A 16,322-nucleotide genomic window follows, 5' to 3' on the forward strand; every position below is an offset into this window, starting at 1 on the left:
ACCTTACAGGGCAGGGGGTGGTAACTTACCTCAGTAAAGTTAGTGATGACCTTACAGGGCAGGGGGGGGGGTGGATCCTTACCTTACTAAGGTTAGTAATGACCTTGCAGGGGAGGGGAGGGTGGTACCACATCTTACTAAGGTTAGTGGTCACCTTACAGGGCTGGGAGGGTGGTACCTTACCTCACTAAGGTTAGTCGTGACCTTACAGGGCAGGGGGGGGGGGTACCTAACCTCACTAAGCTTAGTGGTGACCTTAGAATGTGGTTCCTCACCTCACTAAGGTTAGTGGTGACCTTGCAGGGCATGAGGGTGGTACCTTACCCCAATAAGGTTAGTGGTGACCTTAAAGGGTAGGGGTAGTGGTTCCTTACTTCACTAAGGTTAGTGGTGACCTTACAGGGCAGGGGGCGGGGGTGGTACCTTACCTCACTCCGGTTAGTGGTGACCATACAGGGCCGGGGGCGGGGGTGGTACCTTATCTCACTAAGGTTAGTGGTGACCTTACAGGTTAGGGGGTGTTACCTTACCTTAAGAAGGTCAGTAGTGACCTTACAGGCAGGGGGTACCTTACCTCACTTAGGTCAGTGGTGACCTTACAGAACAGGGGGTGGTACCTTACTTCACTAGGGTAAGTGGTGACTTTATAAGTCAGGGGGGATAATACCTTACCTCACTAAATTAGTGATGAACTTACCGGGCAGGGGGGTGGTACCTTACCTCACTAAGGTTAGTGGAGACCTTACAGGGCAGGGGGGGGGGTGGTTCCTTACCTCACTAAGGTTAGTTGAGACCTTACAGGGCAGGGGGTGGTACCTTACCTCATTAAAGTTAGTAATGACCTTACAGAGCAGGGGGGGGGGTGGATCCTTACCTCACTAAGGTTGGTGGTGACCTTGCAGGGGAGGGGAGGGTGGTACCTTACCTCACTAATGTTAGTGGTGACCCTACAGGTCAGGGTGGTGGTACCTTACTTCACTAAACTTAGTGGTGACCTTTCATGGCAAAAGGGGTGGTACCTTACCTCACTAAGGTTAGTGGTGACCTTACAGAGCAGAGGGGGTGGTACCGTACCTCACTAAGGTTAGTGGAGACCTTACAGGGCAGTGGGGTGGTACCTTACCTCATTAAAGTTAGTGGTGACCTTTCACGGTAGAGGGTGGGGGGTTTCCTGATATCACTCAGGTTAGTGGATACCTTACAGGACAGGGAGGAGGTACACTGCCTCACTAAGGTTAGTGGCGACCTTACAGGGCAGAGAGGGTGGTACCTTACTTCACTAGAGTCAGTAATGACCTTTCAGGGCAGGGGGGTGGTACCTTACCTCACTAAGGTTAGTGGTGACCTTACAGAGCAGGGGGGTGGTACCTAAGGTCACTAAGGTTAGTGGTGATCTTACAAGGCAGGGGGGTTTTACCTTACCTCACTAAAGTTAGTGGTGACCTTACAAGGTAGGGGTGGTACCTTACCACACTAAGGTCAGTGGTGACCTTACATTGTAGAGGTGTGGTACTTTACCTCATTAAGGTCAGTGGTGACCTTACAGGGCAGGGGGGGGGGTGGCTTACCTCACTACGGTTAGTGGAGACCTTACAGGGCAGGGGGGGGGGGTGGTACTTTACCTCACTAAAGTTAATGGTGACCATACAGGGCAGGGGAGGGGTGGTATCTTACCTCACTAAGGTTATTGGTGACCTTTCAGGGCAGGGGGTGGTACCTTACCTCACTAAAGTTAGTGGTGACCTTTCAGGGCAGGGGGGTTTTACCTTACCTCACTAAGATTAGTGATGACCTTACAGGGTTGGGGTGGTAGTACCTTTCCTCACTAAAATTAGTGGTGACCTTACGGGGTAGGGTGTTGGTACCTAACCTCACTAAGGTCAGTAGTGACCTTACAGGACAAAGGGGTGGTACCTTACCTCACTAAGGTCAGTAGTGACCTTACAGGGCAAGGGAGTGGTAACTTACCTCACTAAGGTCTGTAATGACATTATAGGGCACGGGGGGGGTGGTACTTTACCTCACTAAAGTTAGTGGTGACCTTACCGGGCAGGGGGGAGGGTGGTACCTTACCTCTCTAAGGTCAGTAGTGACCTTACAGGGCAGGGGGTGGTACCTTATCTCACTAAGGTCAGTAGGTACCTTACTGGGTAAGGGGGGTAATAACGTATCTCACTAAGGGCAGTAGTGACCTTACAGGGCAAGGTGTGGTACCTTACCTCACTAAGGACAGTAGTGACCATACAGGGCTGGGGGGGTATCTTACCTCACTAAGGTTAGTGGTGACCTTACAGGGCAGGGGGGGTGGTACCTTACCTCACTAAGGTTAGTGGTGACCTTACAGGGCAGGGGGATGGTACCTTACCTAACTAAAGTTAGTGGAGACCTTTCATGGCAGGGGTTTGGTAGCTTACTTCACTAAGGTTGGTAGTGACCATACTGGGCGGGGGTGGTGAGGTACCTTACCTTCCTAAAGTTAGTGATGACCTTACAGGGCAGGGCTAATACGTTACCTCAGTAAGAATAGTGGTGACCTTACAGGGCAAGGAAGGGCTGGTATTTTACCTCACTAAGGTTAGTAGTGACCTTACAGAGCAGAAGGCGGTGGTACCTTACCTCACCAAGATTAGTGGTGACCTTACAGAGCAGGGGGCGTTGGTACCTTACCTCACTGAGGTTAGTGGTGACCTTACAGGGCAGGGGGGTAGTACCTTTCCTCACTAAGGTTAGTGGTGACCATGGAGGGCAGGGGTGTGGTACCTTACCTTAGTAAGTTTAGTGGTGACCTTACAGGGCAGGGGGGGGCGGTGGTACCTTACCTCGCTAAGGTTAGCGGTGACCTTACAGGGCAGGGGGGTGTTACTTTACCACAGTAAGGATAGTGGTGACCTTACAGGGCAGGAGAGAGGTGGTATCTTACCTCATTAAGGTCAGTGGTGACCATACAGGGCAGGGGGGTGGTGCTTTACCTCACTAAGGTTAGTGGAGACCTTACAGGGCAGGGGGGGGTGGTACTTTACCTCACTAAAGTTAATGGTGACCATACAGGGCAGGGGAGGGGTGGTATCTTACCTCACTAAGGTTAGAGGTGACCTTTCAGGGCAGGGGGGGTGGTACCCTACCTCACTAAAGTTAGTGGTGACCTTACAGGGCAGGGGGTGTTACCTTACCTCACTAAGGTTAGTGATGACCTTACAGGGTTGGGGTGGTAGTACCTTTCCTTACTAAAATTAGTGGTGACCTTACGGGGTAGGGTGTTGGTACCTAACCTCACTAAGGTCAGTAGTGACCTTACAGGACAAAGGGGTAGTACCTTACCTCACTAACGTCATTAGTGACCTTACAGGGCAATGGGGTGGTAACTTACCTCACTAAGGTCTGTAGTGACATTACAGGGCACGGGGGGGGGTACCTTACCTCTCTAAGGTCAGTAGTGACCTTGCAGGGCAGGGGGTGGTACCTTACCTCACTAAGGTCAGTGGAGACCTTGCAGGGCAAGGGAGGGTGGTACCTTACCTCACTAAAGTTAGTGGTGACCTTACAGGGCAGGGTGGGTTTACCTTACTTCATTAAGATTATTGGTGACCTTACAGGGCAGGGAGGTGGTACCTTACCTTACTAAGGTTAGTGGTGACCTTACAGGGCAGGGAGGGTGGTACCTTACCTCACTAAGGTCAGTAATACCCTTACAGGGCAGGGGGGTTGTACCTTACCACACTAAGTTCAGTGGTGACCTTACAGGGCAGGGGTGTGGTACTTTACCTCATTAAGGTCAGTGGTGACCATACAGCGCAGGGTGGTGGTACCTTACCTCACTAAGGTTAGTGGAGACCTTATAGGGCAGGGGGGGGGGGGTTGGTACTTTACCTCACTAAAGTTAATGGTGACCTTACAGGGCAGGGGAGGGGTGGTATCTTACCTCACTGATGTTAGTGGTGACCTTACAGGGCAGGGGGGTATTACCTTACCTCACTAAATTTAGTGGTGACCTTACAGGGCATGGGAGGGGTGGTCCCTTATCTCACTAAGGTTAGTGGTGACCTTACAGGGCAGGGGGTGGTGGTACCTTACCTCACTAAGCTTAGTGGTGACTTTACAGGACAGGGCCGGGGTGATATCTTGCCTCACTAAGATTAGTGGTGACCTTACAGGGTAGGGTGGTGGTACCTTACCTCACTAAGGTCAGTAGTGACCTTACAGGACACGGAGGTGGTAACTTACCTAAGGTCAGTGGTGACCTTACAGGGCAAGGGGGTTGTACCTTACCTCACTAAGGTTAGTGTTGACTGTACTGGGCAAGGGGTGTGTACCTTACCTCACTAAGGTCAGTAGTGACCTTACACAGTAAGGGGGGTGATAACGTAACTCACTAAGGTCAGTAGTGACCTTACAGGGCAGGGGGTGGTGCCTTACCTCACTAAGGTCAGTAGTGACCTTACAGGGCAGGGAGTTGGTACCTTACCTCACTAAGGTTAGTGGAGACCTTTCAGGGCAGGGGTTTGGTACCTTATCTCACTAAGGTTAGTAGTGATCTTACTGGGCGGGGGTGGGGTGGTACCTTACCTCCCTAAAGTTAGTGAGGACCTTACAGGGCAGGGCTAATACCTTACCTCAGTAAGAATAGTGGTGACCTTACAGAGCAGGGAAGGGCTGGTATCTTACCTCACTAAGGTTAGGGTGACCTTACTGGGCAGGGGGCGGTGGTACCTTACCTCACTAAGATTAGCGGTGACCTTACAGGGCAGGGGGCGGTGGTACCTTACCTCACTAAGGTTAGTGGTGACCTTACAGGGCAGGGGGTGGTACCTTTCCTCACTAAGGTTAGTGGTGAACTTGCAGGGCAGGGGGGTGGTACCTTACCTCAGTAAGTTTAGTGGTGGCCTTAGAGGGCAGGGGGTTGGTACCTTACCTCACTAAAGTTAGTGGTGACCTTACAGGGCAGGGGAGGGGTGGTATCTTACCTCACTAAGGTTAGTGGTGACCTTACAGAGCATGGGTGGTGGTACCTTACCTCACTAAAGTTTAGTGGTGACCTTGCAGGGCAGGGGTCTGTTACCTTACCACACTAAAGTTAGTGGTGACCTTACAGGTCAGGAGAGGGGTGGTATCTTACCACACTAAAGTTAGTGGTGACCTTACAGGGCAGCTGGTGGTGGTACTTTACCTCACTAAGGTTAGTGGTGACCTTACTGGGCAGGGAGGGTGGTACCTTCCCTTACTAAGGTCAGTAATGACATTACAGGGCAAAGGGGTGGTACCTTACCTCACTAAGGTTAGTGGAGACCTTACAGGGTAGGGGGTGGTACCTTACCTCTCTGAGGTTAGTGGTGACCTTACAGTGCAGGGAAGGGGGTACCTTGCCTCACTAAAGTTAGTGGTGACCTTAGAGGGCAGGGGGGAGTGGTACCTTTCCTCACTAAGGTTAGTGGAGACCTTACAAGGCAGGGGGGTGGTACCTTACCTTATTAAGGTTAGTGGAGACCTTGCAGGGCAGGGGAGTGTGGTGCCTTACCTCACTAAGGTTAGTGGTGACCTTACAGGGCAGGGTGGTGGTACCTTATCTCACTAAAGTTAGTGGTGACCTTACAGGGCAGGGGGGTGGTACCTTACCTCATTAAGATTATTGGTGACCTTACAGGGCAGGGAGGTGGTACCTTACCTCACTAAGGTTTGTGGTGACCTTACAGGGCAGGGAGGGTGGTACCTTACCTCACTAAGGTCAGTAATGACCTTACAGGGCAGGGGGGGTGGTACCTTACCTCACTAAGATTAGTGGTGACCTTGCAGAGCAGGGGGGTGGTACTTAAGCTCACTAAGGTTAGTGGTGACCTTACAGAGCAGGGGTGATACCCTACCACACTAAAGTCAGTGGTGACCTTACAGGGCAGGGGTGTGATACTTTACGTCATTAAAGTCAGTGGTGACCTTACAGGGCAGGTGGATGGTACCTTAGCTCACTAAGGTCAGTAGTGACCTTCAGGGTTGGGGGGGTGGTACCTTAGCTCACTAAGGTCAGTAGTGACCTTCAGGGTTGGAGGGGTGGTACCTTACTTCACTAAGGTTAGTAGTGACCTTACAGGGCAGGGGGGTGGTAACGTACCTCACTAAGGTCAGTAGTGACCTTACAGGGCAGGGGACACAGGTTGTGCTCCACGTCCAACATGTGGTACTTAACCCACCCGTTATGGACGAACTGTCGCTCAATGTAAACAAAAGCCTTGGGAGTGGTGCCAGATCTGAACCTGAAAAATGGAGAGAACTAATGTCGCACACATTTACACATTGGAGGAATTTGACCTTACCATTGATGAGGTCAAAAGGAATCTGTTGGAGCTGAATGTGACAAAGGTCCTGATAGAATCTCACTGTGGATACCAAAAGAAGGTGTTGAAGCACTTAGTGTTCCACTCTCTACGGTGTATAACAGCTCACTGGAAATAGGAGACCTACCGGAATGTTGGAAGACAGCTAATCCCAATATACAAAAAGGGAGACAGGCAAGAGGCACCGAACTGCAGGCCAGTTTCCCTGACTTGCATACCATGCATTGCGATGGAAAATCGCAATGCATGATCGTGAGGAAAAGGCTCGTAAAAAATCTGGAGGGAAATATCTTTGTAACACATCACCAGCATGGTTTCAGAGATGGAAAATCGTGCCTCACAGGTTTATTAGAATTCTTTGACCAAGCAACAAAAATTAGGCAAGAAAGAGAAGGGTGGGCGGACTGCATTTTCTTCTGTCTGGACTGGACTGTCAGAAAGCCTTTGACACATTACCCCTTAAAAGGCTGTTACAAAAGTTGGAGCAACAGGCAGGAGTGAAAGGTAAGGTGCTCCAGTGGATAAGGGAGTATCTAAGCAATAGGAAACAGCGAATAACTGTGAGGGGGAAGGTAGACATCAGAGTGGCGAGATGTCACCAGCGAAGTCCAGCAGGGCTCTGTACTAGGACCCATCCATTTTCTAATATATGCAAACGATCTTCCAGAGGGTATAGACTCATTTCTCTCAATGCTTGCTGATGATGTAAAAATTATGAGAAGAATCAAGATAGATGAAGAGAGACAGAGATTACAGGACGAACTGGACAAACTGAAGAAATGGTCTAGATAATAGCTTCTAAAGTTCAATTCCTGAAAGTGTAAAGTAATGAAATTAGGCGAAAGGAGCAGAAGGCTGAACACAAGGAACCATCTGGGAGGTTAAATTCTGCAAGAGTCAAATAGAGAGAAATATCTGGGGGTTGATATCACACCGAACCTGTCCCCAGAGGTTCACAACAAAAGGATGTAATCAGTGGCATATGCTTGATTGGCCAACTGCCTTTAGAAACTTGTCTAAGAAATCGTTCAAGATCTTGCATACCACCTATGTCAGACCAATCCTGAAATATGCAGCTCCAGCCTGGAGTCTATACCTTTATAAACGCAAGACAAGGTTAGAGAAGATTCAGAGGTATGCCACCAGAATAGTCCCGGAACTGAGAGGTATGAGCTACGAGGAAAGGCTAAGGGAGCTGAACCTCACGTCCCTGGAAAACAGAAGAATAGGGGAGACATGATAGTCACCTACAAAATTCTCAGGGGAAATGATAGGGTGGACAAAGACAAACTCTCTAGAAAGGATGGAATACAAACAATGGGACACAGATGGAAACTTAGTATCAAAATGAGCCACAGTGACATTAGAAAGAATTGTTTCAGTGTCAGAGTAGTTAGGAAATGGAAGGCATTAAGCAGTGATGTGGTGGAGGGAGACTCCATACACAGTTTTAAATGTAGATTTGATAGAGCCCAGTAGGCTCAAGAATCTGTACACTAGTTGATTGGCGGGAACAAAGAGTCAGAGCTCAACCCCCGCAAGCACAACTAGGTGAGTACACACATACACACACACACACACACACACACACACACACACACACACACACACACACACACACACACACACATGATCCTGTGGTCCCGGGTTCATTCCCGGGCGTCAGCGAGAAACGATGGGCAGGGTTTCTTTCACACTATGCCCTTGTTACCTAGCAGTAAATAGGTACCTGGGAGTTAGTCAGCTGTCACGGCTGCTTCCTGGTGTGTGTGTGTACTCACCTAGTTGTACTCACCTAGTTGTGTTTGCGGGGGTTGAGCTCTGGCTCTTTGGTCCCGCCTCTCAACCGTCAATCAACAGGTGTACAGATTCATGAGCCTATCGGGCTCTGTCATATCTACACTTGAAACTGTGTATGGAGTCAGCCTCCACCACATCACTTCCTAATGCATTCCATTTGTCAACCACTCTGACACTAAAAAAGTTCTTTCTAATATCTCTGTGGCTCATTTGGGCACTCAGTTTCCACCTGTGTCCCCTTGTGCGTGTTCCCCTTGTGTTAAATAGACTGTCTTTATCTACCCTATCAATCCCCTTCAGAATCTTGAATGTGGTGATCATGTCCCCCCTAACTCTTCTGTCTTCCAGCGAAGTGTGTGTGTGTGTGTGTGTGTGTGTGTATGGTGATAAAAAATAATTGTAGTAGTTGAAACAGTTGATTAACAGTTGAGAGGCGGGCCGAAAGAGAAGAGCTCGACCCCCCGCAAGCACAACTAGGTGAATACACACACACACACACACACACACACACACACACACACACACACACACACACACACACACACACACACACACACACACACACACACACTTGAGAGGCAGGCAGTAGTAAGCGGAAAGGCCCTAGCATGGGTGAGGAACTACCTAACAGAAGGAGCCAGAGGGTAATGGTAAGGGACGAGAAGTCGGACTGGCGAACAGTAACAAGTGGAGTACCTCAAGGATCGGTGCTGGGCCCAATCCTCTTTCTAATTTACGTAAATAATATGTTTACAGGAGTGGAATCATACATGTCAATGTTTGCGGATGACGCAAAATTAATGAGAAGAGTTGTGACAGATGAAGATTGTAGGATCCTCCAAGAGGACTTAAATAGGTTGCAGAGATGGTCAGGGAAATGGCTACTGGAGTTCAACACCAGTAAATGTAAAGTTATGGAAATGGGATCAGATGATAGACGACCAAAAGGACAGTACACAATGAAGGGGAACTGCCTACCTGTAACGATTCGAGAAAGATACCTGGGAGTGGATGTGACACCTAATCTATCTCCTGAGGCACATATAAATAGGATAACGACAGCAGCGTACTCTACACTTGCGAAAATTAGAACTTCATTCAGAAACCTAAGTGAGGAGGCTTTTAGGGCGCTTTACACTGCCTACGTGAGACCAGTCTCTGAGTATGCCGTGCCATCATGGAGCCCCCACCTGAAGAAACACATAAGGAAACTAGTGAAGGTTCAGAGGTTTGCGAAGAGGCTTGTCCCAGATTTACGAGGGATGGGATATGAAGAACGTCTGAGGGAACTGAACCTTACGACACTAGAGAAAATAAGGGAGAGAGGAGATATGATAGGAACATATAAAATACTCAGGGGAATTGACAAAGTGGAAATAGATGAAATGTTCACACGTAATAATAACAGAACGAGGGGACATGGGTGGAAACTGGAAACTCAGAAGAGTCACAGAGATGTTAGGAAGTTTTCCTTTAGCGTGAGAGTAGTGGAAAAATGGAATTCACTTGGGGAACAGGTTGTGGAAGCAAACTCTATTCATAATTTTAAAATTAGGTATGATAGGGAAATGGGACAGGAGTCATTGCTGTAAACAACCGATGGCTGGAAAGGCGGGATCCTAGAGCCAATGCTCGATCCTGCAAGCACAAATAGATGAGTACAAATAGGTGAGTACACACACTCACACACACACACACCCTCATACACACACACAGCAGCAAGATGCACTAGTCAGCTGCTGGAAAGAAAGATCAGTGGTAGCTGTGGGTAATAAGGAGCAGGATGGCTCCAACAGGAAAGAATGGGATGATAAGGACAGAGCAATGGTAAATAAAATACTGAATGGGCTAGAGATGGAGAGGCAAAACATAGCATTGATTTCAGGTTAGGCTGGTACAACAAGGACAAAGACTTTGTGTTAAAGATTGTGTTTGCAAACGAGACAACAAAGGAGAAGATTTTAACAAGGAAGAGCCAACTGCAGTATATGGGAGAATTCAAAAAAGTATTCCTCCAGAGGAACATGACGAGGGAAGAGAGGGCCATGGCGGTAGAAGCAAGGAAGAAGCGCAATGCAAGAGGAGAAAACCAGGAAATCACAACCCCCCAACACAACATCCTCAGAGGTGAGGGGAACCCAAAACCAACAACCCAGTAACACCAGAGGGGAGGGCAACTCCACAGCCCTCGTCTGCATAGAATCCACCCATACCCCCAATCAAATGCTCAGCCAACTCTCCCTCCCCCTCACCCCATTCCCACCATGTCCTGCCTCCCCCCTTTCCCAGTCCACCCTCCCTCTTCATCCCTTACCCTCTCTGTACCCCCTTCACTTGATCCCCCTACCCCTCACTCCAGTATCCTCTGAGACCCTATTATCCACCACACAAATCCTCACACCCATGGAACAGCTCCCTCCATCAGCTGAATGTGCACCAAGAAAGGGAATGAGATGGGACAGAAGAAAGTGAGCTTCAAAGCAATTCACACTAACATAGATGGGATTACAAATAAAACAAGTGAACTCGGAGAATGGGCATTAAAAGAAAACCCAGACATAATAGTACTCACAGGAACAAAGATAACGAAAGCCATAACAAATGCAATGTTTCCACCGGACTACTATGTAGTGAGGAAAGAAAGAGAAGGGAGAGGAGGAGGTGGTGTAGCTTTGCTGATAAGAAAAGGTTGGAGTTTTGAAGAGATGGTTAATCTGAGCTATGAAGGTTTCAGTGACTAATATGAGGCATGATAGCAACTGGAGGACAGAAAATTATAGTAGTAGTCATATATAACCCCCCACCAAACGACAGAAGGCCCAGACAGGAATATGATAGAAACAACATGGTCACCATCAACATAATAGAGAGAGCAGCTTCTGTGGCTAGCAGGAACGGATACATACTACAAATCATAGGAGACTTCAACCACGGGATGATAGATTGGGAGAACAGAGATCCACATGGAAGACCAGACACATGGAGAGCTAAGCTGCTGGACGTGGCAACAAGAAACTTTCTAAGTCAACACGTCAAGGGACCGACAAGAATGAGAGGAGTGGATGAGCCAGCTTTGCTTGATATGATATTTACCCTAAATGAGTCGGATATAAGGGAAGTTAAGTTGGAAGCCCCCTTGGGAATGAGTGATCATAGTGTATTGAGCTTTGAGTACCTGGTTGAGCTAGGAATTATCTCTCCCGAAAAAGAACTGGGAAACAAAGGGCTGGCGTACCGAAAGGGAAACTATGAGGAGATGAATAAATTCCCAAGGGATATACCATGGGACACAGAACTTATAACTAAGTCCGTACAAGACATGATGGACTATATCACCCAAAAGTGTCAGGAGGCGGTAAACAAGTTTATGCCGGCTCGAATGGAAAAAAAAAACAAGAGCAAAAGAAGAATTCATTGTTTAATAGGGAATGTATGAAAGCAAAGTAGCCGAACAAAAGAGCGTGGAGGAACTTCCATAATAACCGAACATCAGAAAGTAGAGATACCAGAGAACCAGGAATGAGTGTGTTAGTGTGAGAAGAGCAGCTGAGAAAAGGTATGAAAATGATATAGCTAATAAAGCCAAGACCGAGTCAAAGCTGCTGCACAGTCACATCAGGAGGAAAACAACAGTGAACAGGTGATGAAACTTAAAATGGGTGAGGACAGGTACACAAAGAATGACAAAGAGGTGTGTGAAGAACTCCACAAGAGATTCCAGGTCTTTACAATAGAACAAGGAGAGGTCACGGCGCTAGGAGAGGTGGCAGCAAACAGGCGACCTTGGAAGGGTTCGAAATTACAAGAAACGAGGTCTAGAGGCACCTATTAGAGCTGGACGTGAGAAAGGCTGATGGGCCGGACGGAATCTCACCATGGGTATTGAAAGAGTGTACAGGAGCACTTTGTTTGCCACTCTCCATAGTGCATAGTAGGTCACTGGAAACGGGAGACCTACCAGAAATATGGAAGACGGCAAATGTAGTCCCAATATACAAAAAGGGCGACAGACAAAAGACACTGAACTAGAGTCCTTAACTTGTATATCATGCAAGGTGATGGAGAAGATCGTGAGAAAAAACCTAGTAACAAAATCTGGAGAGAAGGGACTTCGTGACAACCCATCAACATGGGTTCAGGGAGGGTAAATCTTGCCTTACAGGCTTAATAGAATTCTACGATCAGGTGACAAAGATTAAGCAAGAAAGAGAAGGATGGGCGGACTGCATTTTTCTGGACTGTCGGTAGCCTTTGACATATTACCCCATAAAAGGCTGATGCATAAGCTGGAGAAACAGGCAGGAGTAACTGGTAGGGCGCTCCAGTGGATAAGGGAGTACCTAAGTAATAGGATGCAGAGAGTTACAGTGAGGGGTGAGACCTCAGATTGGCGTGAAGTCACCAGTTGAGTCCCGCAGGGCTCTGTACTCGGACCTATCCTGTTTCTGATATACGTAAATGATCTCCTGGAGGGCATAGACTCATTCCTCTCAATGTTTGCTGACGACGCCAAAATTATGAGAAGAATTAAGACAGAGGAGGACAGCTTGAGGCTTCAAGAAGACCTGGACAAGCTGCAGGAATGGTCGAACAAATGGTTGTTAGAGTTTAACCCAAGCAAATGTAATGTAATCAAGATAGGTGTAGGGAGCAGGAGACCAGATACAACGTATCATTTGGGAGATGAAATACTTCAAGAGTCAGAGAGAAAGACCTGGGGGTTGATATCATTCCAGACCTGTCCCCTGAAGCTCATATCAAGAGAATAATATCAGCGGCATATGCCAGGATGGCTAACATAAGAACGGCCTCTAGAAACTTGTGTAAGGAATCTTTGAGAACATTATATACCACATATGTCAGACCAATCCTGGAGTATGCGACTCCAGCATGGAGTCCATATCTAGTCAAGTAAAAGACTAAACTGGAATTGGCTCAAAGGTTTGCCACCAGACTAGTACCCGAACTGATGGGTATGAGCTACGAGGAATTAAACCTCACATCACTGGGAGACAGAAGAGTTAGAGGGGACATGATCACCACATACAAGATTCTCAGAGGAATTGATAGGGTAGATAAAGAGACTTTTTAACACAAAGGGCACACACACTAGGGGACACAGGTGGAAATTGAGTACCCAAATGAGCCAGAGATGTTATAAAGATTTTTTTCAGTGTCAGAGTAGTAGACAAATGGAATGCATTAGGAAGTGATGTTGTGGAGGCTGACTCCATACACAATTTCAAGTGTAGATATGATAGAGCCCAGTAGGCTCAGGAACCTGTTCATTAGTTGATTGACCATTGAGAGGCGGGACCAAAGAGCCAGAGCTCAACCCCCGCCAGCACAATTAGGTGAGTAGAATTAGGTGAGAACACAGACACATGCATTTCACTCTGAACGACTCCGACATAAGGAAAATCGGTTTCGAGAACCCAATAGGAATGAGCGCCCACAGTGTACTGACGTTTGAGTAACTGGTTGAGGAAGGGTTATTGAACTCGAGGAGGGGAACTGAAAACAAAAGGCTGGCATCCCGAAAGGGAAACTATGAGGAGATAAGAAAATTCCTAACAGATATAACATGGGAATCAGAGCTCAGGGGAAAGACGGCCCAAGACATAATGGACTACATCAAGCAGAAGTGTACGGAGGCAGCAAACAAGTTTGTCACGGTCTAAAAGGAAAACAACGAAATTAAGATGAGCAACTCATGGTTTAATGAGAGATGTAGGCTAGCTAAGCAGCAAAGTAAAAGGGCATGGAGAAACTTAAGAAATAACAGGACACTTGAGAGCAGAGAAAGATACCAGAGTGCCAGGAATGAATATGTCAGGTTGAGAAGAGAGGAAGAAGGGCAATACGAAAACGGCATCGCAAGTAAGGCAAAGACTCAACCTAAATTGCTTCACAGCCACATCAGGAGAAAAACAACAGTAAAGGAAAGGGTAATGAAATTGAGGGTAGGGACAGACAGACTCACCACAAACGACACGGAAGTGTGCCAGAAACTGACCAAGACAGGCGACCTTGGAAGGGTTCGAAAGAACCTTTTCAAGAACCTCCAGGAGGTCTTCATATTAGAGCAAGGAGAAGTTCCTGAGACAAGAGAGGGAAAAGATAGTTAGGAACTACTAGAAGAGTTTGAGATTAGCAGTGGGGATATAAGGAAGCTTTTGCTAGAGTTGGGTGTGACAAAGGATATAGGCCCAGTTAGAATCTCCCCTTTAATACTAAAGGAAGGAACAGAAGCAGTGCCTTCCACTCTCCATAGTGTATAACAAATCACTGGTAACAAGATAACTGCCAAAAATTTGGAAGACGGCTAATGTAGTCCCGATATACAAGAAAGGGGATAGACAGGAGGCACTGAACTACAGGCAAGTGTCTCTAACCTGCATACCATGCAAGCTGATGGAGAAGATTGTGCGATAAAAGCTAGTGGAACATCTGGGGCGAAGGAACTCTTTAACACAGCATCAACGTTGGTTCAGGGATGGCAAGGCCTGCCTCACACGATTTATTGAAATTTATTACCAGGCAACAAAACTCAGGCAAGAAAGAGAAGGGTGGGCAGACTGCATATTTTTGGATTGCCAGAACACCTTTATACAGTACCACACAAGAGTGTAATGAAAAAACTGGAGATGCAGGCAGGAGTGAAAGGGAAGGTTCTCCATTGGATAAGGGAGTACCTAACCAACAGAAGACAGACAACTGTGAGGGATGAGGTCTCATATTGGCGAGACGTCAACAGTGGAGTCCCGCAGGGGTCAGTCCTTGGACCTATACTGTTTCTGATATATATAAATGATTTCCTAGTTGGATATAGAATCGTTTCTCTCATTGTTTGCTGACGATGCAAAAATTATGAGGAGTATTAAAACAGAGGAAGATAGTAGGAGGTTACATGATGACCTAGACAGACTAAATGAATGGCCCAACAAATGGCTACTGAAGCTCAAACTGAGTAAATGCAAGGTAATGAAACTAGGCAGTGGAAACCGAAGGCCAGACACAGGATACAGAATAGGAGATGAAGTACTTCGTGAAACGGACAGAGAGAAAGATCTAGGATGTACACTAAACCACACACTAGAAAGTGAAGGGACGACGACGTTTCGGTCTGTCCCGGACCATTCTCAAGTCGATTGTAACTTCACAATCAACTTGAGAATGGTCCAGGACGGACCGAAACGTCGTCGTCCCTTCATTTTCTAATGTGTGGTTTGGTCAACATATTTCAGCCAGGTTATTGTGACTACTCGTCTGCAAAGATCTAGGAGTTGATATCACACCAAACCTGTCTCCTGAAGCGCACATAAAAAGAATAACGTCTGCGGCATATGCGAGGCTGGCTAACATCAGAATAGCGTTCAGGAACCTGTGTAAGGAATCATTCAGAACCTTGTACACCACATATGTAAGACCAATCCTGGAGTATGCGGCCCCAGCATGGAGCCCGTACCTTGTCAAGCACAACACGAAGCTGGAAAAAGTCCAAAGGTATGCCAATAGACTAGTTCCAGAACTAAGAGGCATGAGTTACTAGGAAAGGCTGCGGGAAATGCACCTTACGACACTGGAGGACAGAAGAGCAAGGGAAGACATGATCACAACCTACAAAATCCTCAGGGGAATCGACCGGGTAAACAAAGAAAAACTATTTAACACTAGTGGTACGCGAACAAGGGGACACAGGTGGAAACTGAGTACCCACATGAGCCACAGGGACGTTAGAAGGAACTTCTTCAGTGTCAGAGTAGTTAACGGATGGAATGCAATAGGCAGTGATGTGGTGGTGGCTGACTCCATACACAGTTTCATATGTAGATATGATAGAGCCCAGTAGGCTCAGTAACCTGTACACCAGTTGATTAACAGTTGAGAGGCGGGAACAAAGAGCCAGAGATGAACCCCCGCAAGCACATATAGGTGAGTACAAATAGGTGAGTACACACACACACACACGCGCGCGCGCGGGAGAGAGCACTCATGGTAGGAAACTTGTCACACACACACACTTACAGGCCTTCCCCTCACACACAGGTCTACCCCCCACACACTTATAATTCTCTAGCACACACACTTACAGGACTTTCCCACACACTTACAGGTCTCCTCCACACACACTTACAGGTCTCCTCCACACACACTTACAGGACTCTCCCACACACACACACTTACAGGTCTCTCCCA

General features: G+C 47.5%; 1 protein-coding gene across 3 annotated transcripts in view; it reads right to left on the reverse strand.

The window, feature by feature from the left end:
- LOC138349600 (3-galactosyl-N-acetylglucosaminide 4-alpha-L-fucosyltransferase FUT3-like) overlaps positions 1-16,322 on the reverse strand; it is a 232,537-nt gene that overhangs the window by 62,752 nt on the left and 153,463 nt on the right. For all 3 annotated transcript variants that reach the window (XM_069326916.1, XM_069326915.1, XM_069326914.1), the window contains exon 5: positions 6,101-6,242. In XM_069326916.1, the coding sequence (XP_069183017.1) occupies positions 6,101-6,242 (142 nt within the window). The remainder of the gene's footprint in view (positions 1-6,100; positions 6,243-16,322) is intronic.

The sequence above is a fragment of the Procambarus clarkii genome, chromosome 19, assembly GCF_040958095.1.
Source record: "Procambarus clarkii isolate CNS0578487 chromosome 19, FALCON_Pclarkii_2.0, whole genome shotgun sequence".
Lineage (NCBI taxonomy): Eukaryota > Metazoa > Arthropoda > Malacostraca > Decapoda > Cambaridae > Procambarus > Procambarus clarkii.